Below are 15,899 nucleotides of genomic sequence, written 5' to 3'. Positions count from 1 at the left end.
CTGTAGTCATACCCCAAATGTTCCTTTGGATGGTGGCCTTGGACACATACCTCAGCGGGGTCAGGGAGTTTTGCTAACTGATATTAAGGCTGAATTTGAGAAGCATCCACAAGATGAATTAACATGATTGAGAAAGGCCTCATCCTCCCCTCACACACATGGTCTGAAGCAATCGTGTATAATACAAACACAACGCCAGCCACAATGAATAATTTAAAATTTCCTAGTAGCCACATTTAAAAAGTAAAAAGAAACAGGTGAAATGAGTTTCAATAACTTTTTATTCAACCTAGTAAGTCCAAAATATTGTCATTTTAATGTGTAATCAATATGAAAATCACTAACGAGTTATTTTACACTCTTTTTTTTGGTACTAAGTCTATGAAATCTGGTGTGTACTTAACAGTTACAGCCCATCTCCATTTGGACTAGTCACATTTCAAGTGCTTAGTAGCTACATGTGACTCCTGGCTCCCATGTTAGATAGCACAGTTCTAGACTCTCCAGGTGGGATAGAGAGTGGTTATTCTGGGCCCACTCTGACCTCCAAATTAAGGTACCTAACCAGCTAAATCAAGATGAAAGAGATGGGCAACTATACACACACACACACACACACACACACACACACACACATTGAAAGAGATGGGGAGGGATAGAGTATATTCAAATCTATACCTATATATAGCTATAGAATCTCTATAGAGCTTTAGAGATGGGATTTTGAAAGTGTCTTGATATCACAATCAGCAAGAAGAGATTTTTTTGGGTTGAAGTAGTTATATGACTCCTAACTGAAGTAGTCCTGTTTATTATTTTGTTCTCATTAAAGTTGTTCTTTGTTCATTTTTCTTAAATTGAGTTTAAAAAACTAAACTTGATAGACTATTTTACTTTCTGTTGTGTCTTTTTGTTCAGATTTCCTACATTCCTTATGCCATCAGGAAAGAATTAAATATCTCAATAAAAAATGATAATCAGGGATCCCTGGGTGGCGCAGCGGTTTGGCGCCTGCCTTTGGCCCAGGGCGCGATCCTGAAGACCCGGGATCGAATCCCACATCGGGCTCCCGGTGCATGGAGCCTGCTTCTCCCTCTGCCTATGTCTCTGCCTCTCTCTCTTTCTCTATCTGTGACTATCATAAATAAATAAAAAAATTTTAAAAATGATAATCAACATGTATTGAGAGCTTGCTATGTGCCAGACACTTGATGTGTGTCCTGAAAAAGAGCCATATGAAGTATGGAACCTCTCCAGGTTTCCATCATTATTGCCATGTTTCCGATGAGGAAACTAAAACATGCAAGTTGTTAAGTAAATTTGCCCAAGATACTCTGGTTGATAAGTGGTAAACTCAGGAAAGTGGATTTCAAGGGCCACACTTCTAACCACACACACTACTTCTTTGCAAAATTAATGTGACATTTAATATTCTACAAACTGTTCAAGATTCCAGTCTCCCTTAAACATGTCCACTCTAAGCACCCTTGCTTTTGAGCATTCTGGCAAAAAAATATGTGCCTTTTTGTGGGGTTGGATCAATAACGTTTAAAGACCTATTTGGAAAATCTGGCTTCACTGCAGAGGGATCAGGGCATTTGCAAACTGACAGAATTTGCCTTACTGTTGAAAAAAACCCCTTGATCTATGATATAAAAACCAAAGCTAAAATAATAGCTCTTATATGTCTTGGAATTATAAAAGGTGGGTTCACAACCATTCTGTTTATTCAAAAGTCACACCTTTGATAGACTTAAAATGGTATTCCATTAGATTATATAAAGCAAGTGTATCGTACTCAAAAAAAAAAAAATCTGTCTTTAATTTTTTCCCCCCCAGTTCAACCATTATAAAATGCAACTGAAGTGTTTAAGTTCTGGATTAAAATTTCTCATAGTGAAGGCAGATCTGATTTGCCATTTTTAAGTGTGCCAGGTAGTTAGATGCTGGTTTCTGCATCTGGGCCTTAAACACATACATGATTATACATTCTGAGAGTCTATATATTTTTTCCAATTTGTAATATAAATTTGTTTTCCCTCTCCTATTAAATTGAAAGCCTCATTCAGGGCGGGCTCCACATTTCCCGCTTCCTTTATCAAGCTGCATGTATGAAAAGTCTGCAGTTGTCTTCCAATCTGCTGTGGTTTTGATATCTCAAAGAGGTTGGTGGGAGTTCTGGCTGATACTTCAAACTCCTCAGAGTTCTTAGGTCTGAACTTTGCTTGCTTTTTAATGTTCCCAAACCCCATCCTAGGCCAAGAACTAGCTTCTGAACCACTCCCTTCCTTGACAAATTAGTAAGAAAAGAATTTTTCAAACTTTAATTTTAGAAAAATGTATAAGGTGTTTCAAGTGACAAAGGGGTTACAAAGAAATCTATAGGACTTGCCTATGAACTAGGCAGAAAGAAGGAGCTAAAGATTTCAAGTCTTATAAACAAACATACCCATTCAGTCTTATTCTGTTTTTCTGTAACTCTAATAGTGTATGGAATTGCGCTCTGAAAGTTCTGGAACATTATTGTTATTATTATTATTGTTAATTTTAATTCATTGCCTTGAGAGGAGCCCTGAGAAAGGAAGTGAGAGTGCAGAGCTCTGAAGAACTGGTGGCAATTTGGCATCTTCTCTCCCCCTTTCCACCCCTCCTCCGCTATTTTAGCTATTTGACCTGATTAAACAACTTTGGGATGTTAGCCAGATTTCTGTATGCTAACGAGGCCCCTATTCATGATTTAGTGCGATTTCATCCACCGGGAGATTCCCCGCTGCCCCGTGGAAGCCTGGCTTCACCGAAGTCTCCCAATTTCGTCGGGGGTTCGCCAGTGAGGAGTTCACGCTGACTTGGAGCAGACACAGACTCTGAACGCCTCGGGTCCTACCGGATTATTCAGTGGCAAATTTTTCCACCGTGTACCTAAGTAGTGAAAGGTGACGCCAGAATCGCGTGTGCTACTCCCCGAAAGAGACTCTGGCAACACCTTCTGTCTAGTTACTCTCTTTCCTAGTAGCAGAAAGCGTTTCCAAAAAGTTTCCTTAAACCTCCTCTGTCCCCAAGCCTAAAGGTCAGAGCGCCAGGTCCCACTTGGCTCCCCGGCCGGCCGGAATCTGACCATTTCAGAAGTTTCTGGTGTGTGTGTAGATTGGAAGAGGTCGGAGTGGGGAACCGCGCACAGCGACCACCGCGCATTACGTAACGAAAGCCCTGGCTGCCGGAGGGAGCGAGCCTGACATTGAGACATTCCAGGGGGAGGGGAGTTGCTGTCCTGGAGTCGCCGGGAACGGCGGCAGCAGTTCCAAGAAACCGAGAGAGAGAGAGAGAGAGAGAGAGAGAGAGAGAGAGAGAGAGAGAAGGTGGCCGAGATAAAGAAAACACTACAGGAATGAGAATGTTAAAAAGCCTTGGACCTAGAGCATTAGCAAACTGCTGGGCACGTGTAGTAATTTGTTAGACGAAACGGCAGCCTTCCAACTTTTGCACGGGAACGAGGGGATTTGCCCTTTGGGGGATTAAAAACGTAACAGCAAAGCCAAAAGCTAATGAATGGGGTTCAGTGGTTTGTTGGCAATACTTAAATATTTCTGTCCAGGAGCGCAAACTCTCTGCAATTATTTAGAAAGTAGGGACTCAAACCAAACTAGAATACTTTCCCCGTGCGTCTCCACTTTCCCAAATCCGAAAAGGAGCTGCTCTCGCGGTACTGCCCCTTTAAGACCTGCTTGCTCTCGGGCTCTACAAAAGGGAGTGACCTCTGGGCTTTGACAGCTCCCCTAATAACTACCACCGTGCAGGCCCCGCCCATCTGGCGACCAGCAGCGCCCATTGGCCAGCGGGCCGGTATCCCGTGCTCTGATTGGCTCGCCGCTTCCCCTGAGCGAACCTTTAGAACTCTGAGACAGACAATATTCTGTTACATTGTAGCAAAATGGCGACTGTCATTCACAACCCCCTGAAAGCGTAAGTAAGACTAAAAAATGTACATATTCCGCCTGGTTTCAATATGAAAAAAAAGGCGCCTTCCGCGTGCCAAGCGCTGCCAATGCACTGCGCTTGCAGGCGCCTGCAGCCGCGGCGGGGCTTCTCTTTTCTTTCAGCTCTTACTTCTTCATCTTCTTTTTTTTTTTACCCCCAACGCGCAGAAATGTCAAGAGATGCAATTAACAAGAAGAAAATTGTTACGTTTGTGTTCTGCTTAATTGGAAGACGCACGGAGAGGGGTTTTCGGCAGGGGAGCCAGGCGCTCGAGCGCTCTACGGGGGGGGGGGGGGGGGGGAGGCGGGCGGTCGTGGGCAGCTCGGGGACTGCACGGTCCCCCGAGTGCCCGGCGTCGCGGGATGGCGAGCGCGGCGCGGGGGGCGGCCGAGCTGGGGGCGAGCGCCGGGCAGGGGCCGCCTGGGTGCACTTGGCTGCGCCCCGCGCCTCCGGAGTCCGCAGCCCCTGCCCGGCTGCTGGGTCCGCCGGGGCGAGCGGACCGTGGCAGCTCCGGAGTTTGCAGGGCGCTTTACGCCTTCCGATCGCTCGCGGGGAGTTTGTGCAAACCTTCCGGAGTTGGGAGGACCGCAGGGGGAGCAGTGGGTCCCGGGAGCCCTGGGGCCCAGGTGATTGCCCGGGGGCTTTCCTGCCGGGGCAGCCCCCCGAGCGTGACCGCGCTCCGGGCGGTCGCCGGTGTGTCTGCGTGTGTTCGCGGGCGAACTGGGTGTAGTGTATTAACGACTCGGGTTAACTTGGGGTTGATTGGGAGGCAGGGAGGCTGCAGGTCTTATGAATGGTGTTCTTGCCTCCTCTGGGTGAAAAACCGAGGCGGGCGGAGAGGCAGCTTCTGCTCCCGGCCAGAGCGAGGGGCAGGTGCCTCTGGCCGCCGCCGGGAGACTTTGAGCGGACGCCCAGATCCCGGACGCAGGGGGGCGGGCTGGGCGAGGACATGCGGGGACCAGTCCCCGGGTCCGACTGCCAATTCCTGCCTGCCTGCCTTCCTGCTCCTTTTCGTCCTGGCTTCCTTCCTTCCTTCCTTCCAGTCGATGGAAATGTTAAGCCGCCAAGTCCGATCGCGATCGCGGAGCCGCTGGAGGCTTCGGAAAACTAGCGTCGCCCTACAAGGGGTGCTATTGGCAATGATATTGGCAGAGGAGAGCTCGCTCCCCCATCGCCGCGCGACGTGGGTCGGGACTCCCGGTCGCCGCGCGGCGTGGCTCGGGGTCCGCGCCTCTGGGACCAGGACTTCCCAGCCGGGGTGGGAGCCGCGGGCGAGGGGAGGGGGAGATGCAGGTGGGGGGCGTTTCGTGCAAAATTCTCCTGGCTGTGTGGCCGATGCCCGTGCGGGTTATTTCAACTCAGCGCACCGCGCTGGCACCCCAGGCTCCTCCTGGAGTTGAAAACCACGTTCGCACCGGGGGAGGGAGGGAGGCTGCGGGGGGTGTGGGGGTGTTTCCTAGCGCAAAGGAACGCGCGAGGGTAATCGGACGTGTTTGCACCAGCTTATCTCCCATCATTAATAGGGGAAAAGGTAGTAAGGTCCCCGGTTCGGAGTTTTTTTTTTTTTTTTTAATATACATGTATTAAAGCTGCGATTAAAGCTGCGATTAAGAGGAAGCTGGAAGCTGACGCCGATCACAGAACAGCCCCCGGCTTTAGTTCTCGCTCGCAAGCTCGGATACACTGCACTGGAACGCCACAACGTTTCAGCCAAGAAAGAAAATGTTTTACAGCAGAATAAATGGGCGTAACTTCGCCGCATCCTCGCTCCCCGGTCGCTCGCGCAGCCACACCGCTGATGCTGTGAGTTTCAGCCGAACCTCCAGCTGATTTGCAGTTTCCCCATTTCCAGCCGAAATCACATAGGCAGGCTGATGCCACCTGGTAAACTCAAGTTAGAGAAATCTATTTCACATGTGCGCCAGATTTGTTTCCTACTGGGAAAGCGGTACCAGCGTTACCTTGGAGCCCGCTCACGCGCCGGCAGGCGCAATATCTCTAAACGCTCCAGGGTTTGTTTCCCTGCCGGCTCCGGTTTTTTGTTTGTTTGTTTGTTTTTGAACTGCGGAAGGGTGCGTGTTTGGCGAGGGTGTCTGAGTGGGGTGGGGTTAGAGGTGGAGGAGGGAACAGAGAAGGGGGCTGGTTTAGTGGAATTAGTCCTGAATTATTAAACTTATACTTTGTAATAATTAGAGACAGTTGCAATGACATGTTTTGTAATTCTGTGTCGACACACACACACACACACACACACACACACACACACATACACACGCGCGCGCGCGCACGCGCTAGCATACACACAACATCCCTGCCTGCCTTTTCTAGACGGGAGTTGAGTGGTCATTTTTTAATTAGCTCCTCCTTTTTGCATCCCAAACCCTTTCCCTGGAGGAAAGGGGGTGTAAACAATACCCACCCCCTCTCCCGGACGAGCCGAACCTCCTGCGCTCCGGACGGCTTTTAAACTCCTAATGCAGGAGCACACACGTTGTTATTGGGAGACCCACACCATCTGCCTTTATTTTTTGAAAACAACTTATTTAGCAAGACATCTTCTACATTTCATTTGTTTTTAAAAGTTGCTGATCAGGAAACAATACACACGTAAATAAATTATGCATGGGATAAATTAGAACAAAGCGCAGAGACACATCCAGCTAAAGGGATGGATGGTGGTGTAGGGAGGAGGGGAGCCGCGAGAATGGTTTGGAGAGCTAGGTTTTTATCCTCTTGTGTCCCTCCTGACAATGAAACGGAGCTGAACGACATTAGCATTTTCTCTGTGTGCCTCCGAGTCTCTCTCTCCCTTTCCTAAAAAAAAAAAAAAAAAAGCCAACCACACGGTCGCCCCCTACAGAAACCCAGTCACACAAAGGTTTCCTCTAGCTTTGGGGAATAAAGTGGTGGTGGGTTAATATGCGGGGGAGAAACAAGCTCAGGTTTCATGCAACACCTCTGTAGGACTCTGCCTACCCTGAGGATGGACCATTTTTCATTATACTGGCTTTTCCACGTGGGACATTTAATAATTCAATAGCTCGGGTGACTGGATGGTACAATTTGAATCTCATTGCTTTGGGGTCTTCCTTAGGGTCCCAAGCTCCTGGAACCACATCTCCTCTCTTCGCAGTTTGGCTTTCTTCCTGCTTGTCTTTGATCTTCCCTCAACTCCCTTTCTTATTCCTCCTCCTTGTACCCTTCACCCCTTTCCCCTCTGAAGCTGACAGCCTGGCTTCTCTCTGTTGGCGCCTTTAACATCTTATTACTGCCCAACAGGGTGTTAGAGGCAGAAACAGGAGCCGCCTGGACTGATCAGATCACAAAGAGGACCCGGCGGGTGGCCCCACAACCAAGCAGTCACATCTGGACAAATAGAATTTAAAAGCATTGATAGACTTGTATGATGTGTAAATGGGTATTACACATTATTTAATTTAGCAGCTACATTGTCTGAGCCTAGATGTGGGAGTAACCCTCATTTCTTACATGTACGAGCAAGATAAGGGCCATTTAGTGAGGTAAACCCATGCAGGTGACATGAATATGGATTTGGTAAAGATCTGTGTAGAAGTCAGTTCCGTGACATATTCTGGTTGATTTCTGCATACCCAGGACACCTAATGCTTTTAGTACAAATTCTAATCTTACTTGGTATTCTAGTTCAGGTAAACTACCCTCCCCCAAATCTCTATCAACACTTTAAACAACTTACTCTTTTATTAAGTTATCAAAACCCTGGTTTGTATGCACTTAACTGGGAATGTCTGCCACCTTCTGCCAGACTTGATTATGCACATATGTATCTATTATTATAACTGCCTGCTTAGAAAAGAATAACTGTTATTATTATTTAATTATTCTATATAAACCAACAGGGCTTTCCTCAAGTAACTATTTGTTTAAAAAGAATGAGACCGGCAAACTATTTCGTCATGCTTATAACTGTGAACATACGTAATTGTATTGAAACTTTGTTTTGTAAGGAGTTTCTCTTGCTTGGAGGTATGTGTCTATACCTCTGTTTTGTTATTAAGGACACAATTCTGGGAGAAGTAAATACACACTTAACTTAGCCAAGGTCAAACAGCAGGTCATGTGTGTAGATGGATTTCAAATCTTCATCTCTTTATACATCCTATGATCTGGATACACTGTATTGTAATCTAAAGTGGTTTCAGTGCCTGTGAAAGTTATGCAATTGTGGCCACTTACAAGCCAGACCTCACTCTTGCTGTGGCACTCAGTTTAGATATCAGAGAAGAGGGGGGTGGGAGAGAGCCGCATTCCTGGTTCTAATCTCCTTTTAGCTCTTTCTGTTGGAGAGGGGGAACGTGGGTAGGTACTAAGTGGGGAATATGAAGGTTGGGACTTTGTGAACTTGTAGCCTTTTATGGACATTATTTTAGCCCCTTATGAAAAAGGACCCTCAGATATTTTAAGCCAACAGATGCCTAAGAGCCACCTTCTCCATCTGCTTCTGGTTGCCACTCAAAAAAAAAAAAAAAAAAAAAAAAAAGCCTTGAATTCCCCAAACTTCATTAGCACACATTATTTTTCAACAGGAAGAATGTCTGGTTTTGATGAGGCACCCATAAAAGATATTAATTTCGGCCAGAACCCAAGCAGAGGTGTTGTCACAGGGCAAACCTCTGAAAACAGCCTGCCTTGCAGACCACCTGGGGAGATACCCAGAGATGGCCAGGAGAATGGGAGCTCCTGAGAGCCCTAAAGTGGGCTGGCATTCAGAGGCCACTTCATTGGAGACTTCTCATCTTCTTCTGTCTTGATGCAATCATGCAGGTAGAGCTGGGATTTGGATCCAACTGAGAAAGACCATAATGTCTAAAGCTGTTTCAGAGCCATCTGCTCAGATCAATGCAAAAAAAAAAAAAAAAAAAAAAAGAATGCTATGGTCAGGCTTTGTTTTGCACCAGAAACAGAAAGGAAACTGAGGCTGACTTGTTTTCCAAGTTCAGCCTTGCTGATTGTAGTGGCGATGGGGGCTGGGTCATAAAAATGCACCAGAATCCAGGTCTGTTTATCATCCCAACCTCTGCAAAGTAACTTTTGTGGTTTTTGAGTGTTTTGAAAGTCAGTAGAAGACAGAGATGTAGCCAAATGTGGCAAGCCCCTGGCCAAAGAAATGCCACAACCGCTGAAATAGTTTTTGGGCAGCCACCCTTTCTTTCCAGCTGGGGCCTATGTAAGCATGATCCTAGCTCTAGATAGTCTTTAAATATGTAGGTATTTAACAAGAAAGATAAAACATGGCCTGAGGGTGGGGTGGGGTGAGGTGGGGTGGCAGTAAGGGAGCAGGTGAATGGATAAGACGGCTGTGTGGTCTGGAACTCTGAAAAGATGATTGTTTAACAGTGGGAGAGCCTGATATTATGATCTATTGCAAGTTCCAAAGTTTTCTTTAGTTGCGTGAGTGACTGGGGCGAGATGAGGTGTTGTGGTGTTTTTCTAATTTGTTTTTCTTATTGGTCCGGTTACTAGTGTTTCACAGTCTGTCAGACCATATGGATGAATGGAGCTAGAATCGTAAAACTGTCACCCAAGGAAGGTTTTTGAAGCCTGTGATTTGCATCAGAGTTTTAAAAGCAGTGGTTGGAAGGTGTTGGGTGGGGGTGGGTGGGAAAAGAGGAGCAGACTGTGTTGGGAATTTCGAGGTTGTGTTTGTGAATAGTATTGGTGTAGGGGGTGGAAAGGGAAGAGAGAAGCCCTGAAACGGCTCAGAGTTAGGGGCTGTGTTGGGAAGCAGGGAGGGGCGAGGGGGATAGCACTCAGAATGCCTAATAACGGGGTTCAAATAGCCCACACTGAGCCCTCTTCCACTCCAGCCCTGGATATGAGTCTAGGAAACAATGATGACACATGTTTAATCCCCCTTTGCACCCTCTCCTCCCCCACCAAATCCAGAGACTGTGGTCATCTCAGGTTGCTGTGAAATGAGTGCGTTTTTTTTTTTGTTTTGTTTTGTTTTGTTTTGTTTTGTTTTGTTTTTCCGGGTAGTTATTCACTTTGAAAACCTGCTGTTTGTATTAATTGCAACTGGAAGCTCCACCGGAAGAGGTTTTGCAGCCTTCAAACTTCCCCTTGCCATCAGTATGGCTCTATCTCAAACTGTGTCTCTCTTCTATGTTCATTTCTCACCACTTGCTACTCTTTGTAGCTATGAGGACTTCAGAGTCATGGAGGAGAAAAAGCTCCGAGAGAAAAATCCAGAGCCTTGAGCACTGCTGCTTCCATTTGTACCACCAACTCACAATTCCCTCTGGGACACAGAGCTTCTCTGAACTGCAAAGCCCTTGTCTTTAAGATGAAGGTGATGCACCTTGATTGTGGGAATTCCTTTCATGTCAATAACTTGGTGGCTCTTGCTATGGTCAATTGGGTGGCAGGGGGCAGTTTGGGGCCAAAGTTCAAATTCTTCCTTGTTCTGTAAAGTGTGTTTCTAAGGGGGATTTGTTAAGACTGAGGAATCTTCATTAGTTTCACCTCCTTGGGTCCAGTCCTGTCACATTGTGCTACCAGTTGGGGTTCTAACTGGGATGGCACTCCTCTCCCTTCTCACGGCCAGAGGCTGAGGACCAGGTGGTAGGCGATTTAGAACATGGACTTTTCTTCTGATTCTCCTTTTTGAATATTCTTCTCATTAGCATCCCCAACCAGAGGATGGAGAGGGGAGAGAGAAGTGGGAAGACTATTTGGCCTGTTTTGCTATTTATTAGCACTCAGATCAAGCTTTTGGTTGTAGAAAAGACTGGGATTACTGAGAATACCTGTCTCCATGCTCCTTCACTTCTTTTCTTTAAATGTGTGGAGGGGGAGGGTGGGCAAGCAAAAGATTTTTCTCCTCTGGATTTCATTTATCGACAATCTTCCTGGACCTGCCCTCTCCTCCCCTATAGACCCATCCCAATTAATGTGGAAGTAAACTGCTTATTTCACTTCCATTTAGGCAGCAGTAGATACCTGTCTGTTTAGTGAGCCAAAGTAGGTGGATCTGTACTGATGTCTCACGAACCTTCCTCTCCTATACCGTGTTACTGCCAAGGGAATGGAGGTGACTACCAGACATACAGAGGCTGGCTGTACCCTGGTGGGTATTAGCAGTGTCTAAATTGGAATTCATTGCCTCTCTTCCAGTGACATGCCTCCAGAATATCCCAGATTCCTCTGGGGGGGTTATTATCAGGCTTTCTTTTGGTTGAACGCTCCCTTGGCAATTTCCTACAAGCCTAAAGGAGGAAGAGGGGGTTGCAAAACTCATCAGAGAATTCATGGAAGCCCAAATAGTGATTCTCGGGCAAAATACAAGAAAAACCAAAATGGTGGAGCAGTCCTGGTGGCTCAGCGGTTTAGCGCCTGCCTTAGGTCCAGGGCGTGATCCTGGAGTTCCCAGGATCGAGTCCCAGGTCGGGCTCCTCACAGGGAGCCTGCTTCTCCCTCCTCCTCCTGTGTCTCTGCCTCTCTATGTGTGTCTCTCATGAATAAATAAATAAAATCTTTTTTTAAAAAAAAAAAAAAAAACAAAATGGTTATCCCGACCTCCAGCAGACAGAGGCAGCCCCTTAATTTTTTCTAATTGTGGTAATATATATATATATAACATGTATATTTAACACTTGTAACATGTAAATGGGCCATTGTAGCCATTCTAAAGTGTACACTTCAGTGACATTAAGTGCCTTCATTATGTTGTGCAACCATTGATACAATCCAGCTCTAGCATTTTTCTACCATCCCAAGCAGAAACTCTGTACCTATTAAACACAACTTCCCATCTCCCCCACCCCCCAGTCCCTTGTAATAATCAGTCTGCTTCCTGTCTCTATTCATTTGCCTATTCTAAGCGCCTCATGTAAGTGGAATCACACAATTATTTGTCCTTTTGTGATGTTTATTTCACTTAACATCATGTCCTCATGGTTCATCTATGGTTGTAGCGTGTATCAGAATTTCCTTCCTTCCTTCCTTCTTTTTTTTTTTTTTAAAGATTTATGTATTTATTTTAGAGAGAGCACATGCAAAAGGGGGTGGGGAGAGGCAGACAGAGAGGGGGAGAGAAACTTTAGCAGACTCTGCACTTAGCAGGGAGCCTGAAGTGGGGCTTGATCTTACTACCCTGAAATTAGGACCTGAGCTGAAACCAAGGGTCAGACGCTTAACTGACTGCACCACCCAGGCACCCCAAGAATTTCTTTCCTTTTAATGGCTGAATTATGTTCCATTGTATGTACATACCACATTTTCTTTATCTACTCACCCAATGAGGGACACTTGGCTTATTTCCATCTTTAGCTATTATGAGTAATGCTGTTATGAAAATGGGTGTATAGGTAGCTCTCTGAGTCCCTGTTTTCAATTCTCTTGGGTATTTGTCTAGACCCCTTCATTTTTAGACTCTTTATAGTTCAAGAACTACATTTCTAGATAGTACAGGCAACCCTCACCTTATTAACTTAGGGAAAAATACTAATAGAACTGTGAAATTCAATATCCTTGTCTCCCACCCTCTGCCCCCTGTTGGAATACCATTATTTTTTGAGGGGTAAATCCTTTGAGAACCCAAAGACTCTCTTTCATCCCTAGCCCCATGGATTGCCTTCCCCTTGTCTCTACCTCACCAGGAGGGCACATGGGGTGTCAAGGTTTGGGCTTGGGGAAGCTCCAGCAGCTGTAGCAGTAGTAGTTACCCGGTGAGTCTTGGAGTGAAGACTTGGTTTGTTTCCTGGGCCAGGTGGAAGTTTCATTTGGCAAAAGAAGAGCCGAGGGAGCACGTGGGAGGATGGGACAGCTTAAAAGGCATGAGTTAGTAAATCAGACTTAGCATCTTCCCGAGCCAAGACAAGCTTGTGAGATCTCTTTTCTCTTCCCATCCCTGCACCCAACCCTGCTTGGCCTTAAAGGTGTCTGAATGAAATAATGGATGTGAAAACATTTCCAAAGGTGTAAAGTGTAAATAGGAGGTGTTACTAGGAGAACGGCACAGTTTCAGGTAGCTGACTGAGGCCTTCTCAGAGTCAACCATACCTCATATATTAAACATTATTTTAATATATTACAACTCAAATAAATGAAATGAGCATGGCATTACATATCAAGCCAGATCATTGTTTCTGAGGAAATGCAAAGCCTCACTCATCCAGCTGTGTGTAAATAGCCCTAGGATCTCATTGGAATTTTTCCCATTGGTCTGGGTTTGAAATAGGTGAGAATTATGAGCTCAGGGGAAGCCCTCATTTCACTTCCCATTGTCAGGCCTGAACTTAGTCCATCCGCTAAATCAGAGGACACAGAAGCTTGGGGGGCAGAGGGAACAGGTTTCCTGAAACTTGGGCCTCAGTCATCTTGCAGCCCCTGGCTCCTTCTATCAAGACAACTCTAGGAAGTGGTGGAGGTGGGGCCGAAGCTTCAATCTGCTGGTCAGTGAGGAGGGTGTGCTACTGACAGAGGAGATCAGCTGCCTGAATTGGGTCTTTATGTAAAAGCAGACCATGGAGTACATCGTGGTGGGGGTCAAAACTCTAGAGAGTTCCATCTTGATTGCCAGCCTTCAGATTCAAGCTTGCCGTGCCATGCAGCTAACATTCCTTTACTTTATAAAAAGCAAATTAAGAAAAAAAAAGTCATCTGGGCTCCCATTTTCTTCAACTAACAACTCTTTACATGTCTTTGTCTGCTGCCAGTGAGCTCAGTGAGAACTGTCTCACCCTCTTTGGGGCTTTCTTCATCCTGTCCTCGCCAACATGGATTGCCAGCCTGCCCCTCAGAACTCAGAGCAGAGTAGCCTCCCTCCCTGTATCTAGGACCTTCCATTCCAAGGAAGGCCACCAGTCTCTGTTTCTCCTTCCAGACTCTGGTTCTCTGGCAGGGCAAAGTAAGTGTCTGTAAGCCAGGAGGCTGAGTGCTCCCCTAGGCTTCTCCTAGTGAAACTACTATGGATTGGGGGTGGGGGCCAGAGAGGGGAAGCAGTGTGGTGCTGGGGATGGGGGAGGGCAGGGTGGATGGGGTAGTGGGAGTGGAGAGAATATATTCTCTCCTGCTAATTATTTTCCCTGAGGACTTAGCCAATGCAGAACCATCTATTATCGTGGGAGCGCTCTATGGTGGTTCTGCCTGTGATGAATGCTAAGTGGAAACAAGCAAGAAAAATTAACAGGCGGCTGCTTCTGTCCACCTAATTAAAATGCATATCCAAATGCATAATTCCTTATGTTTCCCCATGCACACACTCCCCTTCCAATCCCAATTCTATGGAGGAGAAAAAACACTTTCCCCCAATCATTTCTCTTGATTATATTTCCATCAAGGAAGAGCTGGAGGGTTCCCTTAGAATAGAGAAGGGCTGCTGTTCTCCTAACACTTTGGAATTCGCTGCTTTTTTACTTAGATTGAGCCTGAAAATTCTGAGCTGTTTTTTTGTTGAAGATAAAAAACAAAAACTTTATCGGACTGTAGAAAAAAGAGGGAAGAAGAGATGTTGAGAAAGAAAGAGGGGGGATAAAAGAGAGAAAGCAAGCAAGAAAAAAGAAAGTTCCTATCGTTTTTGCTGACGTTTTTGTTTTGTGCTAAAAGTCTGTTTTTCTTTGTTTTGTTTGTTGTTGTTTGTTGTTTTTTGTTTTTGGTGCTGAAAGTCAACAATGAGAATTTTTTAGGCCTTTCCCCTCTGCCCTCTCTCTTTTCCTTTCCCTGACTTCATACTACCTTCCTCAGCCCCCCTAGACAAACAGGACCCAGGGTTTTGAAGAGAGACCCGAGAAGACACAGATATCTCTGCGGTCAGGTAGAGAGAAAAAGCTAAACCCTCTGCATTTGGAGCAAGAGAGAAGAGGCTGACATCACAGTTCCAAGTATGTTTTGAATCAAACAAACAATACCTCTTCATCCATATCTTCTTCCCTCTTTGTTCACCAATCATTTTCTCCCCATCGAAGGACAACTTTATTCAGTGGCCATTAAATATTTAACAGACACGAAACTTAAGTCGCTGTGCTCAATTTGACGTCACTGGTGTTTCTGCAGCAGCCCCCCTCCCTGGACGGCACCCCCCACCCCCCAAGCCCCTTGACTGCCCTCCACAGCAGCCCCAGCTGTTGATTTATCAGGGCCGGCTGGCTCAGCAGTGCATGGAGATTGCTTTTAATTAACTCTCTTCATTTTTCCCAATCTTCAGGGAGCAGCAGCCCTTTAATGATTTTAATATTTTATCTGGATTTATATCCGCCTTATTTGTTGTTGTTTGACTTCCGCATTTGCTTTTCCTGAATCTCTTCCAGACTGATGTATTTATTTGCCCCTTTCCACAGCCCCCAAGACCTTTCTGGAGAAGAGATGGTGGGTTCTAAGAAGGCCCCATCTACCCAAGTGTTTCGTACCACCTGCACAGGGAGAGGTACTGTGTTGGTCTGTGTGATGGTTTGGGTTAGAGCCTTTGTCTTAGGAATCCCAGGCTCACCTGACTCAGCTGCAGGAATTTCTGAGCTTTCCATAAAAAAAAAAAATCTGAATTTTAGAAAGTAAGATCTCCTTTGCTTCATTTGTGCTTGCTGCCTCCATAAGGGAGGAAGTTGCCCTGTAGAGTCGGATAAAAACTGCTTCCTGGGTCCCCAGTTAGCTGTAGTTGGAGGTCTGGCGATGACTTTCTGGCAGTGCTGGATGGAGGTGCAAGTCAGATCTTTACCACATTATGTGTCTTTAGATATAACTGGGAAGAGTAAGTGTGGTCTGGTTTAAAAGAGGACGTGCAGAGGCACCAATCGCCTTCTCTGCATAGGCTGCCTTCTCCCTCAACCTTTGGTTCTGTGTTCCTGTGCCTACTTCCCAATGTGGGGGTAGGTGGGTGGATGGGGGGACATTCGTCATTCATGCACCTTCCCAGCTCTGCCTTCCAGCCTCCTTTTGGCTACAAAGTC

The 15,899-nt window shown here is 46.1% G+C and overlaps 1 protein-coding gene across 4 annotated transcripts in view; it reads left to right on the top strand.

The window, feature by feature from the left end:
- Positions 1 to 3,895: 3,895 nt before the first annotated feature.
- DPF3 (double PHD fingers 3) overlaps positions 3,896 to 15,899 on the top strand; it is a 259,890-nt gene continuing 247,886 nt past the window's right edge. For all 4 annotated transcript variants that reach the window (XR_005363505.1, XR_005363504.1, XM_038545160.1 and 1 more), the window contains exon 1: positions 3,896 to 3,960. Coding sequence is in view for 2 of the 4 variants with exons in the window: in XM_038545160.1 (XP_038401088.1) it covers positions 3,929 to 3,960 (32 nt within the window). In the remaining 2 variants the exon portion in view is untranslated. The remainder of the gene's footprint in view (positions 3,961 to 15,899) is intronic.

The sequence above is a fragment of the Canis lupus genome, chromosome 8 (genome assembly GCF_011100685.1).
Source record: "Canis lupus familiaris isolate Mischka breed German Shepherd chromosome 8, alternate assembly UU_Cfam_GSD_1.0, whole genome shotgun sequence".
In the NCBI taxonomy this organism is placed as follows: domain Eukaryota; kingdom Metazoa; phylum Chordata; class Mammalia; order Carnivora; family Canidae; genus Canis; species Canis lupus.
The sequence above is the reverse complement of the archived record's forward strand: the minus strand, read 5'-3'. Positions and strand labels throughout refer to the sequence as shown.